The sequence below is a fragment of the Mustela nivalis genome (assembly GCF_964662115.1).
Source record: "Mustela nivalis genome assembly, chromosome: 13".
Taxonomy (NCBI): Eukaryota; Metazoa; Chordata; class Mammalia; order Carnivora; family Mustelidae; genus Mustela; species Mustela nivalis.
The window spans coordinates 17,112,941-17,139,453 of NC_139032.1; the positions used below are offsets into that span (position 1 = coordinate 17,112,941).

Consider the following 26,513-nt stretch of genomic DNA (forward strand, 5'->3'; position numbering starts at 1 on the left):
AGAAGGAAGAGCTCTCTGGGGAGCATGAATGATAAGCATAAGCCCTATCAAGAGAAGTCTAGACAGAGAGTACAGCTGGCACCAGCTCACTGAATTGTTCAAGGGTCTGGTGGACAAGCTCAGAGACTGATGGAAAGAGTACTCGGCCAACGGAAATGTAAGCAGCAACCAGGACACACAGGGCCTTACAGGTGGTAGTTAAGAATCAGAATTGAATTCCAAAATGACGTTGGATGGTTTTAAGAAGGTAGGTGGTGAAAAGATACAGATGTCGTGAAAAGAAGGGCCATCTGTACCCCAATGTTTATAGCAGCAATGGCCACGGTCGCCAACCTGTGGAAAGAACCAAGATGCCCTTCAACGGACGAATGGATAAGGAAGATGTGGTCCATATACGCTATGGAGTATTACGCCTCCATCAGAAAGGATGAATACCCAACTTTTGTAGCAACATGGATGGGACTGGAAGAGACTGTGCTGAGTGAAATAAGTCAAGCAGAGAGGGTCAAGTATCCTATGGTTTCACTTATTTGTGGAGCATAACAAATAGCATGGAGGACAAGGGGAGATGGAGAGGAGAAGGGAGTTGAGAAGGGAATTGGAAGGGGAGGTGAACCATGAGAGACTGTGGACTCCGGAAATACAATCTGAGGGTTTTGAAGGGGCGGGGAGGTTGGGGGAGCCAGGTGGTGGGTATGAAGGAGGGCATGTATTGCATGGAGCACTGGGTGTGGTGAAAAAACAATGAATTCTGTTATGATGAAAAGAAATTTAAAAATAAATAAATAAAAATTTTAAAAAATTAAAAAAAAAGTAAGAAAGTGGGTGGTGAAAGGAGGATCTTTACATCTGAAAGGCTCACTCAAGCCAGTGAGTGGAGTATGGATTGCAGGAGCGGGCTGACCAGAGGATAGGAGTGGAGTGGGCCGACCAGGGCGGGGCTGCCATGGAAGGTTGAGTAGCGTGCGCACGTGTGTGTGTATTTGCACGTGCGCGTGTTGGACTCCATCTTCCATAAGTTTTTGATTTGGAGTTGATCAACATTTTGAGATAGTTTATGGGAGGGAATTAAAAATTTTCCTGCCCGGCCATTACCTAGAACAAAACTCTCTTAGGGTGACAATTAAAAGAAGCCGCAGCCCTTAACCAAAGTTAACATGGTGGGGGAATGTAATATCCTCAACCTGGGTTTCTGCAGAGCTGGACCCAATCTTGGGGCAACTCTTCGACAGCACTTGTCCTAAGAGAGCTGTCCCCTGGATCTTGGAAACAGGTCCTCTGTTGCACTGGAGGAACAGTCAACGACCCTGCGCATTCACAGATCTCAGCACACTTTTCCGAAGCTGTGGCTCTACGGCTTTCTAATCAGCCAGCTGTGCGGGCTTCACTCGCTTGCTTTCTCCCTCTTGCTCTTGGCCCCAGGCGGCTCCCTCCCACTCTGAATCCCGCTTGGCTTTGGGGAACCTGGTGGGAGTTCTAAGGGAGGAAGCGGGAGGCAGGGAGCTGCACTCCTCCCGCTTCCTCTCCGAGGGAATGCCCCCCAACTCTCCGCCAGGGCTATCCTCACGAAAACCCCAACATTCTTGTTCTGAGTTCTGGAAAGCACCTCTCCTTGCACCTAGGAACGAGAACGACCGTCCTGTTTCCATTCCTGAGCTACTATACCGTTCCTTGTGAGCGCCTCACACTTTCCCTCCATCTTTGTAAATACTCCCTTTATGAAAGATTTCTCGAATTATCCTCATTTGAATGTGTCCTCTCTCTCCTGCTGGCTCTCTGACAGACTGACTTTTGTAAGCCATGACTTCTCCTCTTCCTCACACGCCATCAATTTTCATGGAGGTTTTTTTTTTTTTTTTTAAATTCCTGACATCAGTTTTGACATTTCACCATTCCAGCTGGAGAAATACCTTGGATTCTTTCTCAAACTAGAAGCCAGCACAACACAAAAGGGCTCCTCTGTGGGTGTTCCTCCCACAGGACAGCTGACTTGTACCACCTCGTCTTGGTGTTCATGGCCTTCTCTGGCTATAAAATCCTTTACCACAAAATACCATATCTATAAATATATGGGGAACGTAGATGTATAGTGAAGGGCTTTGATTCCCTCACCCCCTCTCGCCTCTGGCTGCTCGAGTTGGCCCCACAAACCACAGACGGAGGGCAGCCCACGGACAGGGCAGTAACCGACACGAATTAGCTGTGGCGTGAAATGTGCTTTCAGGCATGGGAAGGCCTCGGTGGGTCATGACAAAGGGAAGAGGCAGAGGCAAGTTCTGCTCAGTTATTCCCCAAATAACTCTGGGAATGTTGGCTATTAAACGTGATATACTTCTCAGCAGGACAATGGGAGGATAGGAAGAAATATGTCAACCTATAGAATACACGGTAAAAAATGATTGCTTTGGCCTCTGTGTTGTATCCACAAGCAATGGGCAGGAAGGGAGAAGACAGAAGTTTAAGTCCTTATGTTACCACAGTCTCATTTCTGGATGACGTTAACGGCTCATTTACTGAGCTGGTTGATCTATGAAGTAGGGATAATAAAATTCACGCTGTTGAGCTCAGAGGGTGACTGGTTGGACCAGACTTATCTGAAGTCTGTTCTGGGTAGGGCTGGACAGAAGTGGAGACATAGCAGGGGGCCAGTGGGGAGACATGAAAAGGAGACTAAGGCCTGAGTTAAACTGCAGAGTTAAAGAACTTTGAATATATTTATCACCACCAAACCACCAAACATAACACACCAAGTGATCAAATATAATTACAAAAATAAATGAACACAGAGTCAGTGCCAAGTTTGGTCTTCCAGGTTTGGTTCAGGGCAAAGCCAAATAACCGTGAATAAACAAGGGACGGCTGTCATTTATGGAGTATGGGCTGGCCTGGGAGAAAGGGTGAATGTTTGGAACTGGGATGCAGCCCATCCAAACAGCAAGACCCAGGGAGGGGGAGGCACATGCTCAAAGAGCCTGATTCTTCTGCGAGCCCAAACATAACGTTACCCAACCCCGAGAGAAAGAGTCGACAGATTATTTCTTTACCCGTTTTTCATTTTCAGCATTTATGTGGATTTAAGACCCAATGTACTAATACCTCAACCCTAAGTCCCAGACAGAAAAAGGCTGGCTTTAGAGGGTCTGGTGAAATTGTATAAAGGCTTAATGGGGTCGCTCATAGGGAGAAAAGGGAGTTATTTCCCATAGTCTTGTCAGACAGAAGAAAAAGGCCAACATTACTAATTTAAAAAGAAAGAATGCACAGAGATGACCATAAGAAGCAAGTTGTGAAGAATATCACACCTATTGGGTTTGGAGGTCATTTTAGTTTCAGGGAGAACCAAATCACAGAGCTAGAAGACAAGCTATAGCTCCATGGATACAAGGATTGGGTTCGTTCTCTCTCTCTCTCTTTCTTTCTCTCTTGCAAGATTATATTTATTTGAGAGAGAGAGGAAGAGAGCACAGAGGAAGAGTGAGAGGGAGAAACAGACTCCCACCTGAGCAAGGAGCCCACTGTGTGGCTCCATCTCAGGACCCTGAGATCATGACCTGAGCCAAAAGCAGATGCTTAACCAACTGAGCCATCCAGGTGCCCCTGGGTGGGTCAGGTTATTTCTAAATACTGTTTCAAAGCACCTGTGCCAGAGCTCCCCTTGTCTGCCTCCCCTGTGCCTCCCACTGCCCTGCCCCTCACCCTTGTGTGAATCTACAAGAGCTGAGACAAGCAGAGTCAGTTTACTTCCTGCTCTTGGACATCATTTCCACTTATCACCCTGCACAGCTACTTCCTTACCCCACACCCAGAGAATGCCAATATATCTGTATATCGATCAACCCACTTTTGTATAATTTAGAAGGTGGTGAGTTTACAAATGTTAATGGTTTCAATTCACTTAGCATGTAGCAAGTTCAGGCTTTTGAATATAACCTAGAATTATTAATATTATTTGTCAACTTGACGAGGTTATGGTGCCCAGTTATTTGGTTGAACACCAGTCTAGATGTTGCTGGGATGTTATTTTTTTTAGATGTGATTAACACAGACTTTGAGTAAGGCAGGTTATCCTCCAGAACATGGGTGGGCCTTGTCGAGTCAGTTGAAGGCCTTGGGAGGAAGGTCTGAAATTTCTCAAAAAATAAGAAACTCTCCTCAAGTCTACAACACAGACACTCTGCTAAGTTTCCAGCCTGCTGTCCTGCAGAATTCAGACTCAAGACAGCAACAACTCTAGCTTGAGTTTCTAGCCCACTGATCTCTCCTACAGATTACAGGCTTGCCAGCCTCTAAACCTGGGCAAGCCAATTCCAATTCCTTAAAATCATTTCTCTCTCTCTCTCTCTCTCTGTAGATCAAACAAAGATGGATATCTTCTACTGCTCCTGTTGGTTCCATTTCTCTGGAGAACCCTGACTAGTAAGTAATCAAATGACCCTTTTCTCCCACGACATTCTTGCAACCATGCCTTCTTTAAAAGAAACCTATAAAGGGTTCTTCATTTTAAGAAGATAGTGTGTGGGGCAGATTACTGTGCAGATGTTCTCTGTAACCCCACCAGAAAGATCGGGCTATCCATTACTGTCTTGGGAGTTGGTGGTGATCCTGGGCTGGTGGGTGTAGAGCTGGAGGATGACCAAGGTGTTGGCAGAGCCTCTGGGAAGAGGAAAGGTGGATCCTAGGAACCAGAACACAGCACTGCACATTCTAAGGGGGAGTGTTTCTCTCCCTACACTCCACAGTCCTGTTAACAAGAGCCAGTTGATGAAGTACAAGGAGAAGAGCCACCTTTTGAGGCGTCCTCGCATTTTGGAAATGTGGCCTGCAGCTCTCAAACCAGGGTGGGCACTTGAGTGACGGGGTGCGGTGGGGAGGGCTAGAAGTCAATTCCTAGCTCGTATGTCATGTTTCGTATACTATCTGCATATACTATCCGCATATACTATCTCTTTTTGAAGCCCCAATTATTTTTTTTCCAGGATAGTCTTTGTTCTGCCCTATGACCAAATTCTATATCAGAAGACGTTTCCAAGTTTTTAGTCAGAAAAATAGGACTATCTCATATTGCTTGGGTGACTATCTTGCTGTGTCCATGGTTTCCTTCATCTCCCTCTTCCTAGACAGCTTGGCTGACCTCTTACCCTCTTCTTTGCCTTTCCACATTATGACTTTCCTGTAATGCCTATCTTGAAATACACCTCCTAGGGCCACATTATGACTTTGTGGGGCCTTAGGCACTCTTACTTTCCCGGGCTCTTTCCTTCATTAAAAAAAGATCCAGAACTTTCTTTTACATCTGCATTGGTAGGAAAAAACACATAATCTACAAAGAGTATAATAATTTTTTTCTTTAGATATTAAAAGAATCTCAAAGTTTCATGTGGGCCCTTTAAAAGTATCAGGGGCCCTGGGTACCCTACCTCCTGATGCGGAGGGATAACAAACCGTTTCTTGTTCCTCCACCATAAAAGTACCCAACACAGATGCTTCCCCTCTTGATTTACTAGCAGGAACACACACTCTGGACATGGAAAGACTGAAATTCGAATCGCAGCTTCTTCAATTTCTAACTAGAAACCAGACGAAGTGATTCAACCTTTCTTTCTTTTTTCTCTTCTTTTTTTTTTTTTTTTTAAGATTTTATGTATTTATTTGAGAGAGAGAGAGAGTGCACAAGCAGGAGAAGAGGCAGAGGGAGAAGCAGACTCCCCGCTGAGCAGGGAGCCCGATACCGGGACTGGATCCCAGGACCCCAGGATCATGACCTGAGCCAAAGGCAGATACTTAACCGACTGAGCCACCCAGGCGCCCCTCGACCTTTCTGAACATCAGTGTTCTTCCTTGTGTAATTCCTGCCATGGAAAAATGAGGTAGTGCACACACGGGGCTCAGTACGCCGGCCATGGCAAACGCTCATGATAGCTATGTATATTTACACACACGTTGGTCATCAACTACTTTGATTTACATGTTACACTATTATCTCCTCTTCACCTGTGTTTCATTCTCTTCTTAAACTAGAGGACTGGGACCAGTGGTCAGACCAGTGGTTCTTCAACTTGAGCATGAACCAAAGTCACCCGTATTAAAGCACAGACTGCTGGACCCCAACTGGAGTTCTTGATTCAGTTAGAGTGAGGAGTAGGGTCAGGAACTTGCATTTCTAGCAAGCACCCAGGTGATTCTGAGGCTGCTGCTTTTATTAAAAAAAAAAAAAAAAAAAAAAAAGTAATCTCTACTGCCAACATGGGGCTTGAACTCACAACCCCCAGATCAAGAGTCCCATGTTCTACTGGCAGTCAGCTGGGCGCCCCAAGGCTGCTGGTTGTAGGACCCCACTTAGAGAATCACTGTTTGCCACAGCTCCGTGCCCTCTCAAAATCTAGCACAGAGAGACCTTTCAAACATAGCCGAGAGTAAATTATTTACACAAAAGGTAATAATACAGGTGCCGTGGGGAAACTCTGCCCCCTCCCCAAATTGTGAGAAAACTGTCATTACTACAGGGGCTGAGCAGAAAAATACGAGCAAAGAAATCTGCTGGCAAGAGAGGGGGCTGGTGGCACCAGGGAGCAGTCTCATCTGTTGGACCACAGGGGCATGAAAATGCAGACCAGAAGCCAAACAATGGCTCAGCCAAGGCAAGGCTGCGGAGTTCTGAGCTCTATCCATAACACCACCAGCGGGGCTGCTGGGATCCATCTGCTACCCTCTTTCTATAACGGATCTGGGGGCTCTCTGGAAGGAAATAGCTTGACAGGAAAAAGGAAGATTAGGCCAACTGAAAAGGTCTGGATTTAGGAAACTGCCCTTGAATACGAGACTTTAACTCTTTAAGGCCCTTTAAGAACCCTTGATTTACCCCTGCTCTTCCTTCTTCTTTTCTTATTCCTTTCGGGGAGAGAGAGGAAATTTGTGAAGACCAAAGCTCTTGAGGACACATTCTGTTTACTTGCAAATGAGGCTCCTGCAGATGGGAACTTGAGGAAGGCCTGAGGTCCTCCAGCCAAAGCCACCAATTTCATGGAGGAAGAAATTAAGCCTAGGGTTGATCCCAACATACATGGCCAGTCACGGCAGAGCTAGGCTGGGATCTAGATTCTTGGACTCACAGTGAGTCCATGGTAGGCCTACTCCTTTAGGCTCCTGAAATGAGTAGAAAAAAGAGATCTTTTTTTCTGCTACATTTTAAAGAGGAAATAAGATCTTCCCTTTTAATTTGTCATAGTTTGGCCTTTTGTCCCTGGGAGCAAGAGGGCTCCATTAGGACAAATAAAGAGAAATGAACAACCTTTCATGGTGTCAACAGGGCCTGGGAAGCTCAGAGGGCAGAGATGACATCCTGTTCTCTGACGTGCTGTCTTATACCCACTGGCTACCCAGAAACTCCATACAGAGCAGATTCTCAGACCCCATGTGGTGAATGAATGAATGAATCCCTAGTCTGATGGCTGTTGGCCAATTTTTCAGCCAGCTGGGGAGTGAATATTTCACACTAAGATTTTGAGCCTGCTGCGGCGTCTCCTTAGTCAGCCCTCCTCGTAAGTTAGCTGTGACATAAAACCAGACTTGCCCTTTGTGTGAGATAGGCAGAGTGTCTGCTGGAAAAGTACTGGCTCTAGAGGTGAAAAACCTTAAAATCCAAGTGTTCCCTCTGGTTACTTACTTCAAGGGACCCCCCCCCCACCCCACCGAGGTGTGGAAAGTAAAGGTAATAACACCGACCACATCAGGGTTGTTGTAAGTATTAAATGAGATAATATAAGCAAACTGTTTGGTGCTCTATGAAAAAATTGTTAGTGCCCTGCTTTCTCTGGTTCCAACTGCTTGTTTAAGAGTAATATAGGTATTGAGTAGGTAGAGTAGGGTAAGTATCAGAAGGGTAAGTATAGACTCTGGATGGAAACTGAAGTGTTTTTGTTTTGTTTTGTGACTGAAAATAGCCACAAATCCTCATTATCTTTATGTTTATCTATCAGCTGTTTTTACAGATGCTGCTTGGCCATACCTGGAAGCAAAGCTCCCATCATCCAGTTGTTCTTCATATTCCACAATCCCTCACCAGTTCCCCAGATTCTAATACAATATTTTTCATTAAAAAAAATAAATCTAGCTTTCAGCTTACCCTTTTGGTCTCGGTTTCCTCGTTCTGGGCTCCAGAAACTCTGTCTCCTCCTCCATTTCTGTTTCAAGGATCCTGTTTTTCCGAGAAGGCTGAGGTGGAAGCATTTCCCACTCATTGTCATGGCGGATGGCCTGCCCTAGAACCGCGTCTGGGCCAGCTCTGCCTCGGCCCTTGCTCTTCCGGGATTGGCTGCCCAGACCAGGGGCCTCTTCTAGAGTTAAAGATTCCACAGGCTTCATTCCTCCTAGAACCTGTAGGTGGGGGCCCTCACCTAAGCCACAAGGGGAGGTCAGCTCTACCACCTGGCCAGACCCTCCAGGCCCTGAGTTCCTAGCTTCCAACGACTGATCGCCCTCTTCACTGTGACCCAAGACCATCCAGCTCTGGTCTTGCCCAGGGCTCTCAAGAGATGATCTCTTATCCTTATCACCTTTGGGAGACACTGTCTCTACAGAACCATCTTCTCTTCCACTGAAGGAGACGGGCTGACAGGAATCTGAGAGGCCAGCTAGCGGAGTTCCCGGCAGCCCTGTTTCTTCAGGACCCGTGGGAAACTCTCCTGATTCGCATGTGCTTTCTCGAGCTTTCCGGGCCTCAGGTGTTGGGGGTGAATTTTCTTCATGGTTTACAAGTATGTAGTCCATGTGTAGCGCGTGACGATCTTCATTCTTCTCTGTGGACCTTTCTTCCCTGTATTCTGGTGTTATCCGCTCAGGCTCTTTGATAGGAATTACTTTTTCTTCTTCCAACTCTGACACTCCCTCGCTGACTCCTAGAAGTGGAAGATGAAGGCGAGAAGGGGCGAACAAGGCAGAATTAGCACATTATGTGATGTGTGATCTTTGCAAATGATCCATCTAAGGAGAGATAATTTAAGATATATATATATTTATTTTATAGATATATATTTAATATTTTATATAGATATATATTTTTATATTTTTATAGATATATATTTTATATTATATATATATATATATATTTTTTGTAGAGCTGTTTTATTTTCCCAGGCACTCTCAAAGAGAAGTATTATAAAAACAGCAGACATTTACTGCTGTTAATGGAGGATTTGGTTAAGCAAATGCAGTTAGTTCCTCTTTTTACCCCCTTGATAGGAAGAGCTTGGTTTACAAAGACATTAATTGAAGGAAAGCGGCAGGTTCCAGGAGTGGGGGCGGGGGGAGGGGGCAGTAGGGTGGGAGGGTGGAGGACCATGTTGTTTCTTACCATTTGGTGGTCCTATGTCTCCACCTGCTGGTGAATCCGAGTTATCCGTTTCTACTTCCCAGTCAATGTTCGAAGGAGCCCACTCTAGGTTGGAGTGGGCTCCCTCTGGCTCAGGACCTTCATGAATATGCAGCACAACCAGCTGTCCAGGCTGGCTGTTTGGGGTTTCTTCATGCTTTTCATTGCTTTTTTGCTTGGGAAGGGCAGAAAGCAGTATCTCGGCTGCTTCGCTGTCCAGAGACTCATCCTTGGGGGACCCGGCCTCCTCTGTTGATTGGGCACCAAGAGCCGGTTCTGTGAGGTAGGACAAATCAAAGGGCGGTGTGTAAGGTGCCAGCGATCGCTTCAGAGCGTCTTCTTCCAAGGGAGGGTCACCACCATAGAGAAAATGCTCGGGCTCTTTCATTAAATCCTCATCGATATTTTGGCCCATGACATCATATTCAAAATCACCCCATGAGGCTTCGGATGAACAGATATCTTGCTTCCCCGCATCCCCGTCAACTGGCGTTTCGGGATTGCCCTCTGATAATGTCAGTTTACTCATGTCATCTATCGTTCCCGTGGACGTGTTAAGACCTGAGGCGTCGCTGAAACTGTGGTCAAAGGCAGCTTCGCTTACATCCAGGCAAGTGTCTGAGGCCAGCAAGGCGTCAGGACCAGCAGGAGAATTCTCGGTAGCAAAGGGCTGCTCATGGTCCAGCAAGGCTCCTGCATCTGTCTGGCTTTCGGGGGGAAAGCCCTCTGACATCGGCGAGCTGTTGCTGTCCACAGTTGGCTCGTGGAGAGTTACACAAATACCCGTTCCCACGTTTTCGATCATTGGGCTTGTCCTGTCTGCAAGCTGTAGATTTAGTGCTGGATCTGGGGCAACTCCTGTCTCAGATCCTTGGACATCTGTATTATTTCCACCACTGATTTCAGAAGGTTCAGGGGAAGCTTTGTGAGAGGCAGGTGGAGATGAACCCCTTGTGTCCACCAGATCACTGACTGGGGGCAGTGGAATCACATCTTCAGAAGATCGTTCTGGATTGCTTGGGACAAATTCCTGCCCAGGCTCTGGACTGGGTTCTTCATCCGTCTTTGGCTCAGGGAGATATAACTCACCAGCTACCCCTCCGGGCCCCACTCCAGCCTGGATGTGCTGCTCTGTGTCTTGCTTTGCTTCATAATCATGACATATATCAGGGCTGTTGGAAGCCTGAGAATTGCTGTCAGGGTCACAGTGAGTCAGTAGATCTGGATTCTCACCATCTGCTTTCAAGCTGAAGGGCTGCTTAGCATCCATCCACAAGTCAGGCGAAGCTGCGACCACTTGTCCACCCTCTTGGAAGTTGCCATGTAAAATATCTGGAACAAATGTGCCTTGGGGGCCCTCACTAGAGGTACAGACATTCCATTCAGAACCCGACTTCTTTATCAACTCGGTGGAAGGACTGACAGTGCGGAAATCTTTTGAGGCAGTGGTTGAATTCGTTATTTTATCTGGATATGATTTTCCTTCTTCCCACCAATTTGTTTCTTGACACTCAACCGTCGAAACTTTAGACATCACAGGTCCCTTCTCATCTGTGTGAGTAAATGTTGGGTCCGGCTGACCCCAGACGGACAGCACTGCGCTCTGACACTCCTGATCTTGGGTAGGTGTTTCCGAAGTCGGTTCTTGACCGGCAGAAGACACGGAGCTTTGCTCTCTGGAATCCTTCTCTTTAACTTGGTCCAGTATTACCAGCTGGCTAAGATGATCAGCTTCTGGGTCTGGCTGCCTTGGTTGAATGTTCCAAAGTTGCTTATGGGAGTTCTCTTCATTGCTATCCAGGAAGGGTGACTGAGGTTCCTCAGTGAAAGGATTGGTACACTGTGTTTCCATGGGTTCCCTATCATCCTGCATGGGTACCCCCCAGGGACTCAAGTTTTGGTACACTGAAGAGCTCATCTCTAACATGCTACTTGAGCTAGGTAATTCCCTTTCCGATGTACTCTCAATTGGTCGTCCTCCTTGCAGAGAGGCGTTCCACCACTCAGTGCTCTCTGCTGAGAAGCCAAGCATTTCCAATTTAGAATAATTCTCAGTCTTCGATTCACTTTGGGGGGAGATTTGCCACAGGGTATCTCCCATCCTCGCTGTTTCTGGAGATCTCATCTCCTTTCCCACTGCTGTGATCTGCAGTTCAGTCTCCTTTAGTGGCGAGAAACTCCAGTGATCAGGGCTGTTTGGTTGACTGTCACAGAACGGAGTTGACTTTGTTGGTTTTGAACTGCCTCCATAGGCAGAAAATTCATCACTAGGATCAGCTGTGGCTGAGAACTTATTAGGGTCATTCAGTGAATCCCAAGCCCTGGGTTCACTCTTAGCAGCTTGACTAGTGCCCAGATGCCTCTCTTTCTCCCCTGACTCTTCATCCCCTATGCTGTCGTCATCAGAACCTGAGCTTGTTGCCATGAACCTGGCCTCCTCTGGCTGCAGAGTTTTAGAAATGTCATGCTCGTTTTTCTCCTGACAGCTAACCACTAGATTTCCTTCTTGACAGGCAGTGGAATATTCTGAATATTTGCCTGTTTCAGGGCTGGATAAAGAGGAAAAGGAATCGCCATCTAAGGAGTCATTCCAAATCTCTAAAAATTTAGGAACCTTGTGATCTAAGCTCTTTTCCAACCTGTCCATTCTGGTTTTCTCCAGGTCCTGCATTTCAGTAATTACTTCTACTTGACTGTCAGTAGTAATTAGCGCAGATTCTTGGGGATTCTGTTGGTTCCAATCATCTTGCTGCTGCTTCTGATGCCTTGTATTGGGTCCCTGGTCCCAGGAAAGCAATGCAGCTGAAGAATCGTTTAGGCCAGGACTGGATGTGCTGGAATGTGTGTACTCACTAGAAATACTATCTCTGCGATAATTTCCTGATGGGTCAGCTCCTGGAGGGCTGTCTTTGGTACTCTCGACTTCAGGATTCTTAGTTATCTCAGAACTTGGTAAATTGACCTGCGTGTTAGTCTCTATAGAGGCCTCCCAAATGTCAAGGCTTTGGGGACATTCGTGGGGTGGCTCTTTGTTCACTCTCTCTGGTTCCAGAACGTTACATTTTCCAGTTTTCTCAAGATCCATTTCAGGTAAAGACACAGTTTTTGTTAATTTCAGCCCACCTGAAATTTCTGTGGTTTCCCCTGAATTTCCATAATCCATGAGGTGCGTGTCGTAGGTCTCTTGGACCTGCAGGTCTGTGTGACCATCACAGGGATCCGGATTGTAGGACCCGCTCTCATACTCTAAAACCTCCTGGGGTTCCTCATTCTGAGGACTGGAAGTGGCTGAATGAGAGCTGATTTTGCCCGATTCGTCGCAGATTTCTTGATGTGGAGATGCCGTGGGGGAAGAGCATTCCTGGTGGCTTGGCCCCTTTCCAGAAATCTCTGAGGTTCTATCTAGCATCTCCTCTTCACTGAGCCGTTCCCTAGCAACAGCTCCACGGGCTTCCTCCTCACCTTCACTTTGTCCATAGTGAGGACCTTTCCACGGATCTGAGTGTGCAACATGTCCCGGATTCTCAAGGGTGGATGCCCAGGATGCCGCATCCCTTGGCAGGGTTCCTCTGCCCGTGTCCTGCTTATCAGGATCAAGTGTTCCTGACTCGTTGGCTCCAGAAGCTTCTAGCACCTCTGGGATATAATTGTCCTTAATTTTTTCTGATGAGTTGGGAGTTTCGGGAGGTGACTTGTGTAGTTCAGAATCTGTAACACATGGTGGGCCTGGTATCATTAACGAAGACATGTCATTATCTCTCATGACGGAATCCCAAATATTATTTGCGATGAGCTGCCCACTTTTTTCATTCAAGGTGTCATATTCCTTGGCAGGAGGGTCCTCGCTGTGCTCAGAAGAGGCAGGGAGTTCCCAGTCCGCCTGATTTGCTTCCTGATACTCCACACCCCATGGTTCCAGCTGTCTCACGGAAAATCGGGTCTCAGGTTCAGGACCTTCAGCCGTGTATCCCTGTGCTTGACCTTCGCTGGAGATCGCCACACCGGCACTGCAGTCATCCCAGTCCAAATCGTTATCCATATCAGAGATGGTCGCAGTGGACTGCGTGTCCTCCAGAATCACCCTGTTCCACAAGTCGAGGCTGTCGGGGACCGCCTGGCGGGAGTTGGTGTTGCTGTGTAGAAGCGTGAGCTGACGGTTGGTCTCGTTGTACAGCTGCATCATGCTGGGGTCATCGTAACTGGACAGGCTGCTTTCCCCAATGTCATCATCCAGGGAGATGTTCTTATCATAGGTGGGCTCAGTCTCAAGTAAATCTTTATCGGAGTTATGAGTGACATTTATTGAACAACTATTATCTGCATCAGGGGAACCCCACATTTCCAGGTTCCCGGGACCTGAGCTAATTCGATTCCTAGGTTGCTTCTCTGGGGACTGAGGAGGGATTTCAATCTCCCCCCCGGTGGAGTTCTCATCTTTTGACTCCAAGTCTCCTTCTTTAGCAAATGACTTGTCTTCTGTTTCTTTTTCATCTCCAGCAAATGTTGGTGACGTGTAAGAGTCAGATGTAGAGTAGTTGGTGTCCAAGGGGGAAGGCACGGAATCTTCCCCCATGTTGGATGCACTGTAATCGGAACATTTATATAAGAAGGAATCTTCCCACGGTGCCATGGCATCCGACCCCCCTTTTTTGATACCCTCCTCAAAAAGATTCCAGGAATCAACCTTTTCATACACCTTCCCCCTAATTTTTCCATCCACTAAACCATTCTGATCCTCCTGTGTTGGCTTAGAACTATTCCATGCATGATCCAGATTGGAGCTGGGATTCCCAGATATAAGGATATTGTCCCTGGGGTTGTGGTTCTTCTGGCCCCAGATTTCTTCATTCTTGGCCTCGCTGGGTGAATTGTCTTCTGAAGGAAAAGAAAACCCACTTTTTGCCATGGCCCACTGGCTCGGGTCCCTCACAGACGGCGTCTCACCACTGGTTGGGTGCAGGTGCCAGGTACTTGCCAGAGCTTTGGCGCCATCTTCTTTACCAAAGGCCCTCCAGGCTGGGAACGACACCGCAGCGGCAGGGTCGCCGTCTTCTGTGGGATTACCCCACGGCTCTGGCATCGCTGTGGGAGAGCGATCAGAATGCCACAAGGCGGCAAAGTCTTCTATCAGGTGATTTGTTCCCTGAGGAGAAGCATTTGGCAAATTCAATTTCTCTGGGGGCACATTCTGAAACTGCAAACTGTCCTCATTTCGGTCTTGAATATTATTGCTGCTAAGCCCAGGTTGACTGAACTCAGACTCCCAGGGACTTGACTTTGGGAATTCGAGACTCTTTGGTTGAAAAATAGAATCCGAGGCTCTCCTATCTGCTGGGGTTGGCTTATGATCTTTCCATGACTCGGGGCTCTGGAAGACAGACTCCTGCTCACTGGAACTCCATGCCTCTCCAATATTTTTAGAGTCGATTTCCAAACCACCCCACCAGCTGCTGCACCTCGCACGGGTCTGAGGTGGCCCGATGTGACCTGTTTTTATTGTTTTTTGGGTCATATTATCTGGATAGAGTAGAGCCGGTTCTTCGGTAGATGGTGAGCTTTCTACAAAGCTATTCATAGGTGTTGGTGGGACCCTCTTTCCAATATTTTTTAGCCTTTCTGGTGAAGGAGTTTTATCTCGCACAAAACCTGTCAGGCTCAAATTTCTTTCAGAGTGATCCCGGGGACTATCTTGTCTCTGACCAAACTCCTCATCAAATTCCACAAGGTTATCTTTGCCAGCCCCTGACAAAAGCGAACTGGATGAAAAATTAGACATGTCCATCCCTATCCCACTGATTTCTTTAGGTCCGGTGTGCGGTTGTCCTTCTGAGGAATCACTATTGGGGAAGAAGTCGTCTGCGGGAGAGTAGTCTGCAGAATGGGAAGACGGCTGGGACTGCCCAGAAGCCATGGGCGCTTGATCGAAGTTGAAGAGATCAAAAGATTCGCTGTGTTCTCTGGACCGGGCGTGCTCTTCAGCGACTGCTCCTTCGGGGATGGGACTATAGGAGTCAAACCCTGGGAGAAGGCTGTGGTGAGGCCCCGCACCTTCTCCCACTGGACTGTCATCACTGAGGAAAACTGAGCTCTCCTTGGACGAACGGCTGCTCCTAATGGTGGCCAAGCCACTATCGGGGCTGACGAGGTCTAAGTTCCCATCCACCTGAGCCTGGTTAGAATCACTCAGATCTGGAGGGTTTTCTATGAAATTCACGGAGCTGGGTTGTGGCTCTATGTCGGAGCCATACAATTCCATAATCCCGGAAGATCCCTGGGACAGTGGGGCGCTTCCTGCCACAGCTTCGGTCGAGGACGTCCGGCTGTTGGAAGCCATCTCTGGACACCTCCTGTTGATGACTTCCTTGATGAGAAGAACCACCTGATCACAGGTCACCAAAGGGTTCTCCTGCTGGTACACCAGGATCTCGTCGCAGCCACATTCAAAGGGCTCCAGCTCTAGGCAAGGGTTCTGGCATTCCTCCAGCTCACAGCAAATCTGTCAGGGAGGCACAGGGGTTTGTGTGAGCACTTAGGCACTCTGCTCTTTGCAATTTGTCTCTCTTAGTTTTTCTTAATATAAAATTAATCTATGTGCATCGTTCTACAAAGAAGATCTCAAACAAATGAAGACCGCATAATGTAAAACATGGAAAATCCCACTTAAAATACCGCCACCTCTTTCTACAATCCCATCAAACCGGCTTTTCTTTTAACTCAAAATCCCGCTGCTCAGTGTTGTTTGCTTCTGAGAGTTACAGGTTACGAGATTTAAACCATTTAAATCCTTTCCTTGGTGTAGCACAATATCATCTTCCAACAGGAGTGAAACTCAAGCTCGCAAAAAGCGGAGATAATGCTGGTTGCTGAGAAGAAGTGGGGGTGGGATGAGTATGGGCATGAAGGGAAATGGAGCAGAAGGAGGAACCCAGGACCCTCTTTTACCTCCGAAAGCCTTTGCCTCATAAGGCAAAGGAGGAAATAGGAAAGAGAAAGCTACCGGGGGTGGAGCTTTCCAACAGCATATGAGCCCCAACTATCTCTTTCTGCCCCCCTGGAAACATCGGCCTGGAGCCCAGAACAGACCGAGCTGCCCTTGGAGGACAAGAGAAGGTGGTGAGAGGCCGGAAGCGGGCTGCCCCTCTATGATTTTTAGGAAATGTCAGGGCTATTTTGCCCACTGGGCTTTTGAAATGGCCCCACAGGAAGAGCGGAGGTGAGAGCAACAACACTGAAAATAACTAGGGAGATCACATAGATAATGATAATTACTCACATTTATTGTTTCCATACGCCAGGTGCAGTTCTAAGGGTTTTATGTACACTATCTCCTTTCATCCTCAAGACAATTCTGTACAAGGTAGGGATTTTTATCCCTGTTTTGCCAGTGATGACACAGAGACGTAGCAAGGTCAGATACCTTGACCGACGCCATGCAGGTGACATGTGGCGGAGCCATGTTGTGAATTCTGCAGAGGCTGACCCCTAACCAACTGTGGTCCCATGGACCCAGAAGGTTTCCTCTAGGGTCGTCTTGACCTTGTGTCGGCTCCAGAGCGGTCTCTCAGGTGGCCGGGGGCAGCAGCGGGGAAGAGGAGAGGCACGCCCAGCCGGCTCCCGAGCTTCTAATCCTTTCACCGGCTCGTCCACTTCTGTCTAAGATTAACCAGTTTTTAAACCACTAAAGCGATTTAAGCGATTTGAAAACCACCGTATTGGAGGCTTAGGAGGTGTAAGTCGGTCCCTAGGAAACCAGTGACCGGACACAGAATTCAGCTTGGAAACCCAGGGCAGTCAAAGCTTTGTAAAAGCCACAGGCTGGTAACACAATGCGCAGGTGTGTGAGGGTCAGAGGCGGGGGGTTGAAAAACACATCCGGCCGGAGCAGAGAGGGGCTCCTTCCTCTTTCACCCTGCAGTTGGGAATGCACAGAGGAGTCCGTGAGCATCTACAGTCACATGCAATACAACCAAGATGGAGCTCTTGGGGGACCGCAAGGGAGGACGCAGAAGGAGAAAGAAGTCTCGCGAGAGAAAGAAAGGAGTCTCGCGAGACTTTGCCTGCAGCCCCGGCGGAGAGACGGGCGTCCGGTCCGTGAGTGAGGGAGGACAGTGACGAAACAGGTGTATGTTCATGTCCAGGTCAGTTGTATGTTCATGTCCAGGTGATAATGAATCACGTAGGTTCTCCTACTGGTTGTTAAGTACACTAGGTTTGGTATAGCCAGTGCCCTATTTTGATTCATATTGTCTACTTATATTATTTCCGAAACATTGGGTTAAAAAATTCAGTGATCAACCAAGAGGAGCTAATTATCCCGTCAGAATTTTAGTACTTAGAGACAAGCCAATTCTGATCAAAGCATTAGATCAGTTACTAAACACTGGGCCCCCAGTAGGTATTCAGACGGGGACTTTTTTTTTTTCTTTTTTAGGTATAACCAAGTAGCAGCCCTCAAGGAAAATATCACCCCCAGGAGGACTTGCCTCTCTTTGGGTGAAACAGATACGATCTTTCTCTCTATGGATTCGGTCTAGGAGACAAACAGATGCGGGGATCTTTTAAAAGGCCCCGTGTGGTCATGGGGGATAAGTCCATGATACCAGTGTTGTGTGATGACGGGTGGTAGCTACACTCATGGCACAACATAACATACCGAGTTGCTGAATGACCATGTTCTACACGTGAAACCAATGGAACACGGAGGGTCAACTGTACTGCACTACAAAATACATTTAAAAATAACATTAAAGGCCTTGTATGGGGGTTGGGCGGTGAAGGAGGCCGAAAGGTACAAGCTTCCAGTTACAAAACATAAGTCCTGAGGATGTAACGTACAGCACAGTGACTACAGTTGGTAATACCATAATATATATTTGAAAGTCGCTAAGAGAGGGGGTCGTAAACGTCCTCATCCCACAAACACATTCCTTGTAACTACGCCTGGTGATGGATGTGAACTAGATTTCCTGGGGTGTGATCCCTTCACAATATGCACAGATATCCAATCATCATGTTGTATCCCGGAAGCTAATATAACGTTATATGTCAATCACACCTCGATTTTTTAAAAAGGACCAATATTGATCTCACCGCCAATTCTGATTAGGTGAATTTTGGGTGACATAGCCTCAAAACTGAAAAAAAAAAAAAACCTCTGAAAAATCTGAAATAGAAATGCATACGTATGTATCTACATACATAAATGGCCCAAGGTGCGAAATACCCCCAACATTTCTCGAGGACCTTCTCTCTCAGGCGCATTTCCTTGAGCAGCTCATCGGTTCCCCAGTCCCGCCGCATGTTGTGACAGCCAGCAGGTTAGGAAGCAGATGGGCGGGAGAGAAGGAGGTCCTTACCTGACTGCACAGCTCGAGGTTCTGGGAATACACAGCGATCTGCCGTCTGGGCTGCTCTTCCTCTGACAGGTAGCTGGCCAGGAGGATGAGGACATCAAAGCCGAACTTGTCCGCAAATGCTTTCAAGTCACTGCTGATATTGCTGTGAAACATACAGTTCTGAAACAACAACAGGGCCGTTGATGTTAATGTCAGACGGCCTCGCCTCAGCACTTGTGCCACAAATTGGTCCCATGTTGTGATGTGTTGTGACAGGTTATTTCTTATCAGACACACAAGTTGGCAAACTTTCATGCTATGGCTTAAAACATCCTTGGCTTTTTGTTTTCCTAGCCTAAGGAAGGAAGGAGTCTTTGCCAGTATTTTTTATGTTTTTAAGAGAGAGAATGGGAGTGGGTGTGCATGAACATGGCCGGGGGTGCGGGGAGGAGCCGGGGAGGAGGTACAGAGGGAGAGAAGTGGGGAGAGAATCCCAAGCAAACTCCCCGATACGGACAGAGCCCCCTGGGGCTCCATCTCACCCTAAGATCATGACCTGAACTGAAACCAGGAGTCAGAGGCTTAGCTCACTGAACCAACCACTGCCCCAGACATCTTGGCCATTATTCCGATAATTCAGACAAGTAACAAATGTCTTAAGGGTTTTTTCCTAAAATATTTATTTGGACATTGGCTTTGTAAAAAAAATACTTTTCCTTTTATTGTTCACAGGATTATGAATAGCTGCTGACTATTGCTACAACCAATTGCCAGAAAAATAGGAGGAAGTTGTTGTTTTTTATTTTATTTATTTTTATTATTGTTTTTAAAATAACTGTTATCCAGTGATAAGTATGATGCCAAGAAGAATCCATAAGATGACTCTAGCTAAGTTAACTGTATGCTTTTTATTCCAGTGTGGGAGTCTGGAGACTGAAGGAAGGGCTATGATATCAGATCTTCTTGCTCTATGTGGTAGCTAAGAAGGAATCAATCATTGTGGAAAAGGAGCCCATGACCACAAACCTGCAGCTCATATCATCTCCAAATATGTGCTGGCCTTTTTCAGTTTTATTAATGGCAATGAGGACTGGCATAGTTGTTGGCATAGTTGTTTCTCTTTCTTAAAGGAAGGAACTGAAAACCAGATGTTAGCCCCTAACATAATGCCTGGAATATACTAGTTGCTCAAAAAAATGTTTTTGTCTTCGTTTTAAAGATTTTATTTATTTACTTGAGAGAGAGAGAACAAGCGAAAGTGAGCATGGGCAGTGGGACGGGGGGAGCACAGGGAGAGGGGGAAGCAGACTTCCAGGGAGGAGCAGAGAGCCCAATATGGTGCTCAATCCCAGGACCCTGGGATCAGGACCTGAGCTGAAGGCCACCCAAATGTCCCTCAAAAAAAATGTTTTTGAATGACTGGAGAGACAGACACACAAAATCAGCCTTTGCTACATAACCCTCTATCACAGCATATATATACATATGTGTATATATATATATACTGTAATTAAATATAAATATATATGATATGTATATATCATATATATCACACATCTGCTATATGATATATATCCATATATATGTCGCAGACAATCGACAGTTGACTGCACCACTCAGTTGAAATCACCACAACATGCACTCAAGAGAGACGAAGAATTCTATTGATTTTTGTTCTGATATAAAAGGCATCAGAACTGTGTTTGTCACTGGTAAAGTATTTTTTAAAATATTTTATTTATTTATTTGACATAGAGAGAAAGATCACAAGTAGGCAGAGAGAGGGGGGGAAGCAGGCTCTCTGCTGAGCAGAGAGTCCGATGTGGGGCTCGATCCCAGGACCCTGAGATCATGACCCCAGCTGAAGGTAGGGTCTCAACCCATTGAACCACCCAGATGCCCCAACTACTGGTTAAGTATTAAAGTGACACGGAAATATGTACCACAGGAAGTGGAGGTGCCACGTACACCCTCCCAAGATAACTGTGACCAGGGGCCAGACAGTTCAGGGCAAAGAGATGAGGGCATTTCCCGTGCCCAGCTTTATGTTTGTATGTGGCTGTTCTTTGAAACTTGTGGATTTCATATTTGTGGCTCAGATTATTTACTGGCTGCTTAAAATATCCATAACACATGTACTCTGTAATTCTGCTGAGTTGAATGTCAAAGTCTCTGAGGCCCCGAGAGGCCACACGAGACACCTGACAGGTGTGGGGGCCCAGCCCACCATCAGCTTCCAGACCTCAAGGAGTGGTTGTTGCCTACTTTTGCAGCAGCCGCTCTCACTAGGTGTCTCCAGGAAACACTGCCCTTTTTGGGTACAAGGAATTGCATGGGGGAGTTGACAAAGCTCTCAGGATACATTGTTGGTGAATACCAAGGATCTATTGTACTGACTTGGTAGTGAAATGTAGGATGTTCAAATACAACAGCTTTTGCAACATGTGTCTCAGAAAGCATACTGTCAGTTTTCATGCTTTTTATTTATTGTGTGTGTGTCATAGTAGCAATCTCTAGATACTTAAAAAATAAATTCACCCACAATAGAAGTAGATATTTAAAATGATATATATTTTTAAATGGACCTCACATTATACACAATGCACATTTAATAAACGAAATTATCTCAAATCATCACTGATCGTGTCCCTCAAGAGGACCTCAGTGCTGAGCTTATTGCTGTCATGAATTATAAAAGCAGTTATGGTCCTGAAGGAAAACAAGAATGGACAGTAGCTACCTACGTCTTATCTCCTACATCTTCCAGACTAACGGTGTTGGCCAAAAAGCTTAGCATTTTCCCTTTCAAAATATTTTTTTTACTGTATGTACAGAAAATCCCCCGCATACAGTTATAAACTCTTTAAAGAAGATACAACACTTCTAAGAGATTTTTCACAACAATTATTACGAGACTCCCAGCTAGGTCACTTGAACAAAAGAAGGCAGGTTTTACTGGTAGCTGAGCCCAAGAATAGGATGCAGTAGATTCAGCATTATTCAAAGCCATAGATGTGGAACATTTGCTATTCCAAACTGTTGGCTGAACTCCAATCTGTTTGGATTCTTCTGTGTACAAATGACAGCTCTAGGATCTTTTGGGACTCAAGTCCAAAGGCTTTGGCAACACCAAACATCTTGTTAGGAAAGCTGTCTCAGGCCATGCTCCAGACCTACTGAAGCAGAAAGTACATTCTCCAAAAATCCCGGGTGATTCGAAAGCACATTGAAAATTGAAAAGCCATTTCAAAAAGGGAGGAATATATTTTTTGATATATTTCCTTCTGCCCCTTTCTTTGGGTTCTTTCAATGCTGTCATTTTCCTGGGACTTTTATTAACTCACACCTCAGTTCCTGGTTCCTCACACCACCTTCATCATAAAAATCACCCCGGGGTGGATGTGTGTTTCTGAGCCACTTTGCTGGAATATCTCATTTATCGGGTCGAGGATTGGGTCCAAGATTCTGTATTTTCATGATGTGAAAATCAAGTGATTCTTCGAATCAAGCTCCTTTGGGTGATCCCCAGTTCTCCTCTGGGTGGCTCCCAAACCCATAAGATCATACGAAGTGTTGAAAAAACAAAGATCCGCGTGAATCACTTGGGCGTGTTTCATGTTACTCTACCTCCAAAATGGCAGTCACCAACAACTATGTCCTGTCTACCCTCATGTAACGGACCAAACCAGAGTTGATCTTAATGGCTTTAGGAGTGTGTCAGTAGGATCATGTTGAAAACAGCACCAAACAAGGGAGTGAGTGAGAATCTTCAGGAATCTGGGAGGCAGAGTCTGTTTGTTCTGCTTTTATGCCGGTGCTATTTGCATAGGAGATAATTTATTATTGTCTTCTAGCTACGCAGGGAGTCATGTGCTACCGCAGCTCTTATGTTGCTGACAAGCTAGGCTGGCCCTGAATAAACAGCACTTCATCATCAACACAACCCAACTGTAGATACAGGTTGGCATTTTATTCCCCCCATCTGCCTTCCACCTGATAAATTACTGTTTTAGTTACATGTATACAAATACTATTTGTTAATCTGCTCAAATGTCTCCAAAATGTCTCTTCCACCTTCAGTTAAAATTATATACATACACGTATGTGTATCTCACTCACTTTGCCAAAGGTTTAGAAAATGAAGAGCTCCTATCGTAACTTACCACCCCCTGGTCCCCATCATACAGTCTTCTACCTTAGCAGCAGGACCCCAGCCTGAGAATGCTGTTAGGAATTTACAAAGTTACCCTGCTCATCATTATAGCTGGGAACTAACTGGCTGGCACAAAAGCCAGCCTATTCCAGTACCTCAACTGGGAAGAATGGGAAGTGCCCCCTGTCACTGTCCTTTGTCATCCATGGGTCCAAAGATTCAATCATTAAACATTTTTAGAGGTCATGAGTACTGTTGTCCAAGTAATCTCTAGTTTTGGAATGGGTTGGAAGAGCCCAGAAGTGTGGGGAGAAAAAGGCTTTATTATTTAAAGGTGAATTTGATGATCACCATGACCAAGAGCAGGGAAACAGAAATAAGATGGCTCTACTTGAACTCCTATCACAACCGAGACAGTGACAGTGATAGTGTTCAGGAGATTCATTACATTTGTGGTTGAAAGTCTGCAGACAAACGTGGTAGAAAATTACATTCTCTCAAACTAAAATCCTGTTTTAGTTCTTATTCCATTGCTCTGAAAAATTGAGTCTTTCTGCCATGTGCTGATCGTCGTCGTGGATCACATGAAATAAAAGCGATGTCTTGTAAACGTTTGAGTACGGAAATGTGGCTATTCCTTGAGAGAGGAGAACCCACTCTATTACAGTGCTGGTATAGTCCTATCCTCTATGGTCTGCTGAAGCCCCCTGTGCTGTTTCTGTCTTCATCCTTCCATCAAAACTGCTCTTCTCAAAACTACCAGATGGCTCAGTCAGTTGAGCATCTGCCTTTGGCTCAGGGTCCTGGGATCGAGCCCCAGCATCGGGCTCCTTCGGCAGCGGGAAGCCTGTTTCTCCCTCCGCCTCTGCCTGCCACTCCACCTACTTGTGTGCTCTCTCTCTCTGTGTCAAACAAACAAATAAAATCTTTTAAAAAAGGGGGGGAAAAAAGGACCAATAGTTTCCAGGTGGAATACCCAAAAGTCACTTTCCTGCTTCTACTCTATTTGACTTCTCCCAAGAATTCCGCGAGGTTGACCCTCCCCTTCCCTTGAAACATGTCCTCCCTTCACTTTGCTGCCATATTACCCTTGTTTTTCTCTCAGCTCCCAGGCTACAACTAGGTCCTCTCTGTGGTTCCTTTTCCTTTTGAACCTCTAAGTGTTCAAGCCTCAGATTGTGTTCTCACGCATCTTTTTCTTCTCTATGTACGCATTCTCTTTGGGGATCTCAACCAGTGCGCTGGCTTTGAAACAGTCTGTCTACCAGGGACAGCCAAGCCACATCCACCTGAACCCTACCCTTGTCTATCCACATGATCTTTCCACGTAAATGTCTAATAAACATCTCAACAAACAAACAAACACCAACCTCGACCTCAGTTTGCCCCACATCATTAAATGATACCATCAGGCATCCAGTTAAATCAGCCAAACATCTGGGTATCACTGATTCTTTTCTTTTCTCATTCCTCATCAACAAATCCTGTGATTTTTACTTCTGAAACATGGTTCGAGTCCAAACACTTCTCTCCATCTCTATTACTGTCCCAGCCACGGTCACCATCATCTCTTACTTGAATAGTGGCAACAGGCTTCTGACTGGTCTCCCTCAAGCTGCTCTTGTGTCTTACGATCAGTTCTTCCTGCTGCACCAAGAAAGAGCATTTAAAAATGTAAGCAGAGGGGCGCCTGGGTGGCTCAGTAGGTTCAAGTCTCTGCCTTCGGCTCAGGTCATGATCCAGGGTCCTGGGATTGAGCCCTGCATCGGGCTCTCTGCTCAGCAGGGAGCCTGCTTCTTCTCTCTCTCTGCCTGCCTCTCTGCCTACTTGTGATCTCTGTCTGTCAAATAAATAAATAAAATCTTTAAAAAAATAAAAATAAAAAAATAAAAATGTAAGCAGAATCATGACACTTCGCTTATAGCTACTCAAAAGTTTTCAGGGCAACTGTTAATACTTACTATCATTTTATTTATTTTTTAACTGGGAGGAGGAAGTCTTAATGTCCTCAAAATCAAGTTCTTATAAATTAATGGAAAGAAGTAAGCAAAGCAATAGAAAAACAGTTGACCATATGACATTTACAATTGAAATACAAATGCCAATAAATACCTGAGCTCGCTGATAATTCTAGAAATCCTTTGATACTAAAATATTTCACATTATCTTTTCCTATTATTGGCAAATACCTCCTAAGAGGCATTCTCATACACTGTTAGAAATACATTCTAAAGAAATAATCAGATACTCACACAAAAGGTTTATGGACAAAGCTATTCACTGGTTTGTTGCTTTAATAACTAAAACTTAGAAACAGTCTAAATGTCCAACAATAGAGAAATGATTACATGAATTATGAAACAGTCACACAAAAGAACAGACGCTGTGCTTTTACAAATTTTGGTATAGGAAGTAGTTATTCCTATTAAAATTTCTTGCCTTATATCCTTTATAATATATATGAACTTTCAAGTGATAGTCACACACATTTTAAGTCACTTAAGTGACTCACATATAAAATTTTTAAAGGTGATGGGATTGAGGAATTTACACAGAGTTAAATGTGAAGCAAAGTCATTTAAAAAATGATACAAGGGCACCTGGGTGGCTCAGTGGGTTAAAGCCTCTGCCTTCGGCTCAGGTCATGATCCCAGGGTCCTGGGATTGAGCCCCGCATCGGGCTCTCTGCTTCATGGGGAGCCTGCTTCCTCCTCTCACTCTGCCTGCCTCTCTGCCTACTAGTGATCTCTGTCAAATAAATAAATAAAATATTTTTTAAAAATGATACAAGATTTAAGAAATGAGTAAAGAGTGTTTATCTTGTTACTGAAATCCTTATTTTTTTAAAAATATTTTATCTATTTATTTGACTGAGAGAAAGAGAGAGAAAGCACAAGCAGGGGGAGCAGTAGAGGGGGAGGGAGAAACAGGCTCCCCACTGGGCAGGGAACACGTTGTGGGGCTCGATCCCAAGACCCTGAGATCATGAACTAAGCCGAAGGCAGACGCTTAACTGGGTGAATATTTAATTCCAACTTACACTCAGTGAATGAGCTTCTGTTTCTCTATACACAAATAACAGCTTTTAAAGGATCAAAGGATTGCATGGTGATTTCTCCTTCTGCTAAGTCACCAAGAGTAGAGCCTGCCCCTTCCTTACGACTGTTTCTCCTCCAAGGGCCACCTGCCCTTCTTTAGATGTTACTCCTCATGCTAACACTTTCTATGTAGGTCCAGCATTCTGGATTACATACCTAATCCAAAAACAGTTGTCTCTCTCTTACAAATTATGAATGAAATACATTGCATAAGGCTTTTAGTAAATGCAATAAGTTATTTTCTAATGTCAAGAACAAGCTATGCCAGGATTTATTACATTTGAGATTTTTTTCATCTTATAAGAAATAGAAAAATCAAGTGGGCAGGTATTTATTTTGCAAGTAGGATAAAAATCATGCCCAAGATGAAAACAGAAGCATGTCGAGCTTCATTTTGGGGAAACAGCGAGGCTTAGAAACATAGCTTGACAGTCCATAACCACCTAGCAAGCACAGTGACCAGCATGGATTGCTGAGTTACTGAAATTTAAGAGTATAGTTTGACATTTATACTCTGCATGGATTTATTTCTAGACTGAGGACTATTTTTTTTTCATCAA

General features: G+C 45.5%; 1 protein-coding gene across 6 annotated transcripts in view; it reads right to left on the minus strand.

Annotated features, from left to right (window-relative positions):
* The window catches only part of PRUNE2 (prune homolog 2 with BCH domain), a 260,295-nt gene that overhangs the window by 62,650 nt on the left and 171,132 nt on the right, over positions 1–26,513 (minus strand). For all 6 annotated transcript variants that reach the window (XM_082694463.1, XM_082694459.1, XM_082694462.1 and 3 more), the window contains exons 7-9: positions 18,724–18,882; positions 9,350–15,863; positions 8,123–8,894 (exon numbers count right to left, since the gene is read on the minus strand). In XM_082694463.1, coding sequence (XP_082550589.1) covers positions 8,123–8,894; positions 9,350–15,863; positions 18,724–18,882 — 7,445 coding nt within the window. The remainder of the gene's footprint in view (positions 1–8,122; positions 8,895–9,349; positions 15,864–18,723; positions 18,883–26,513) is intronic.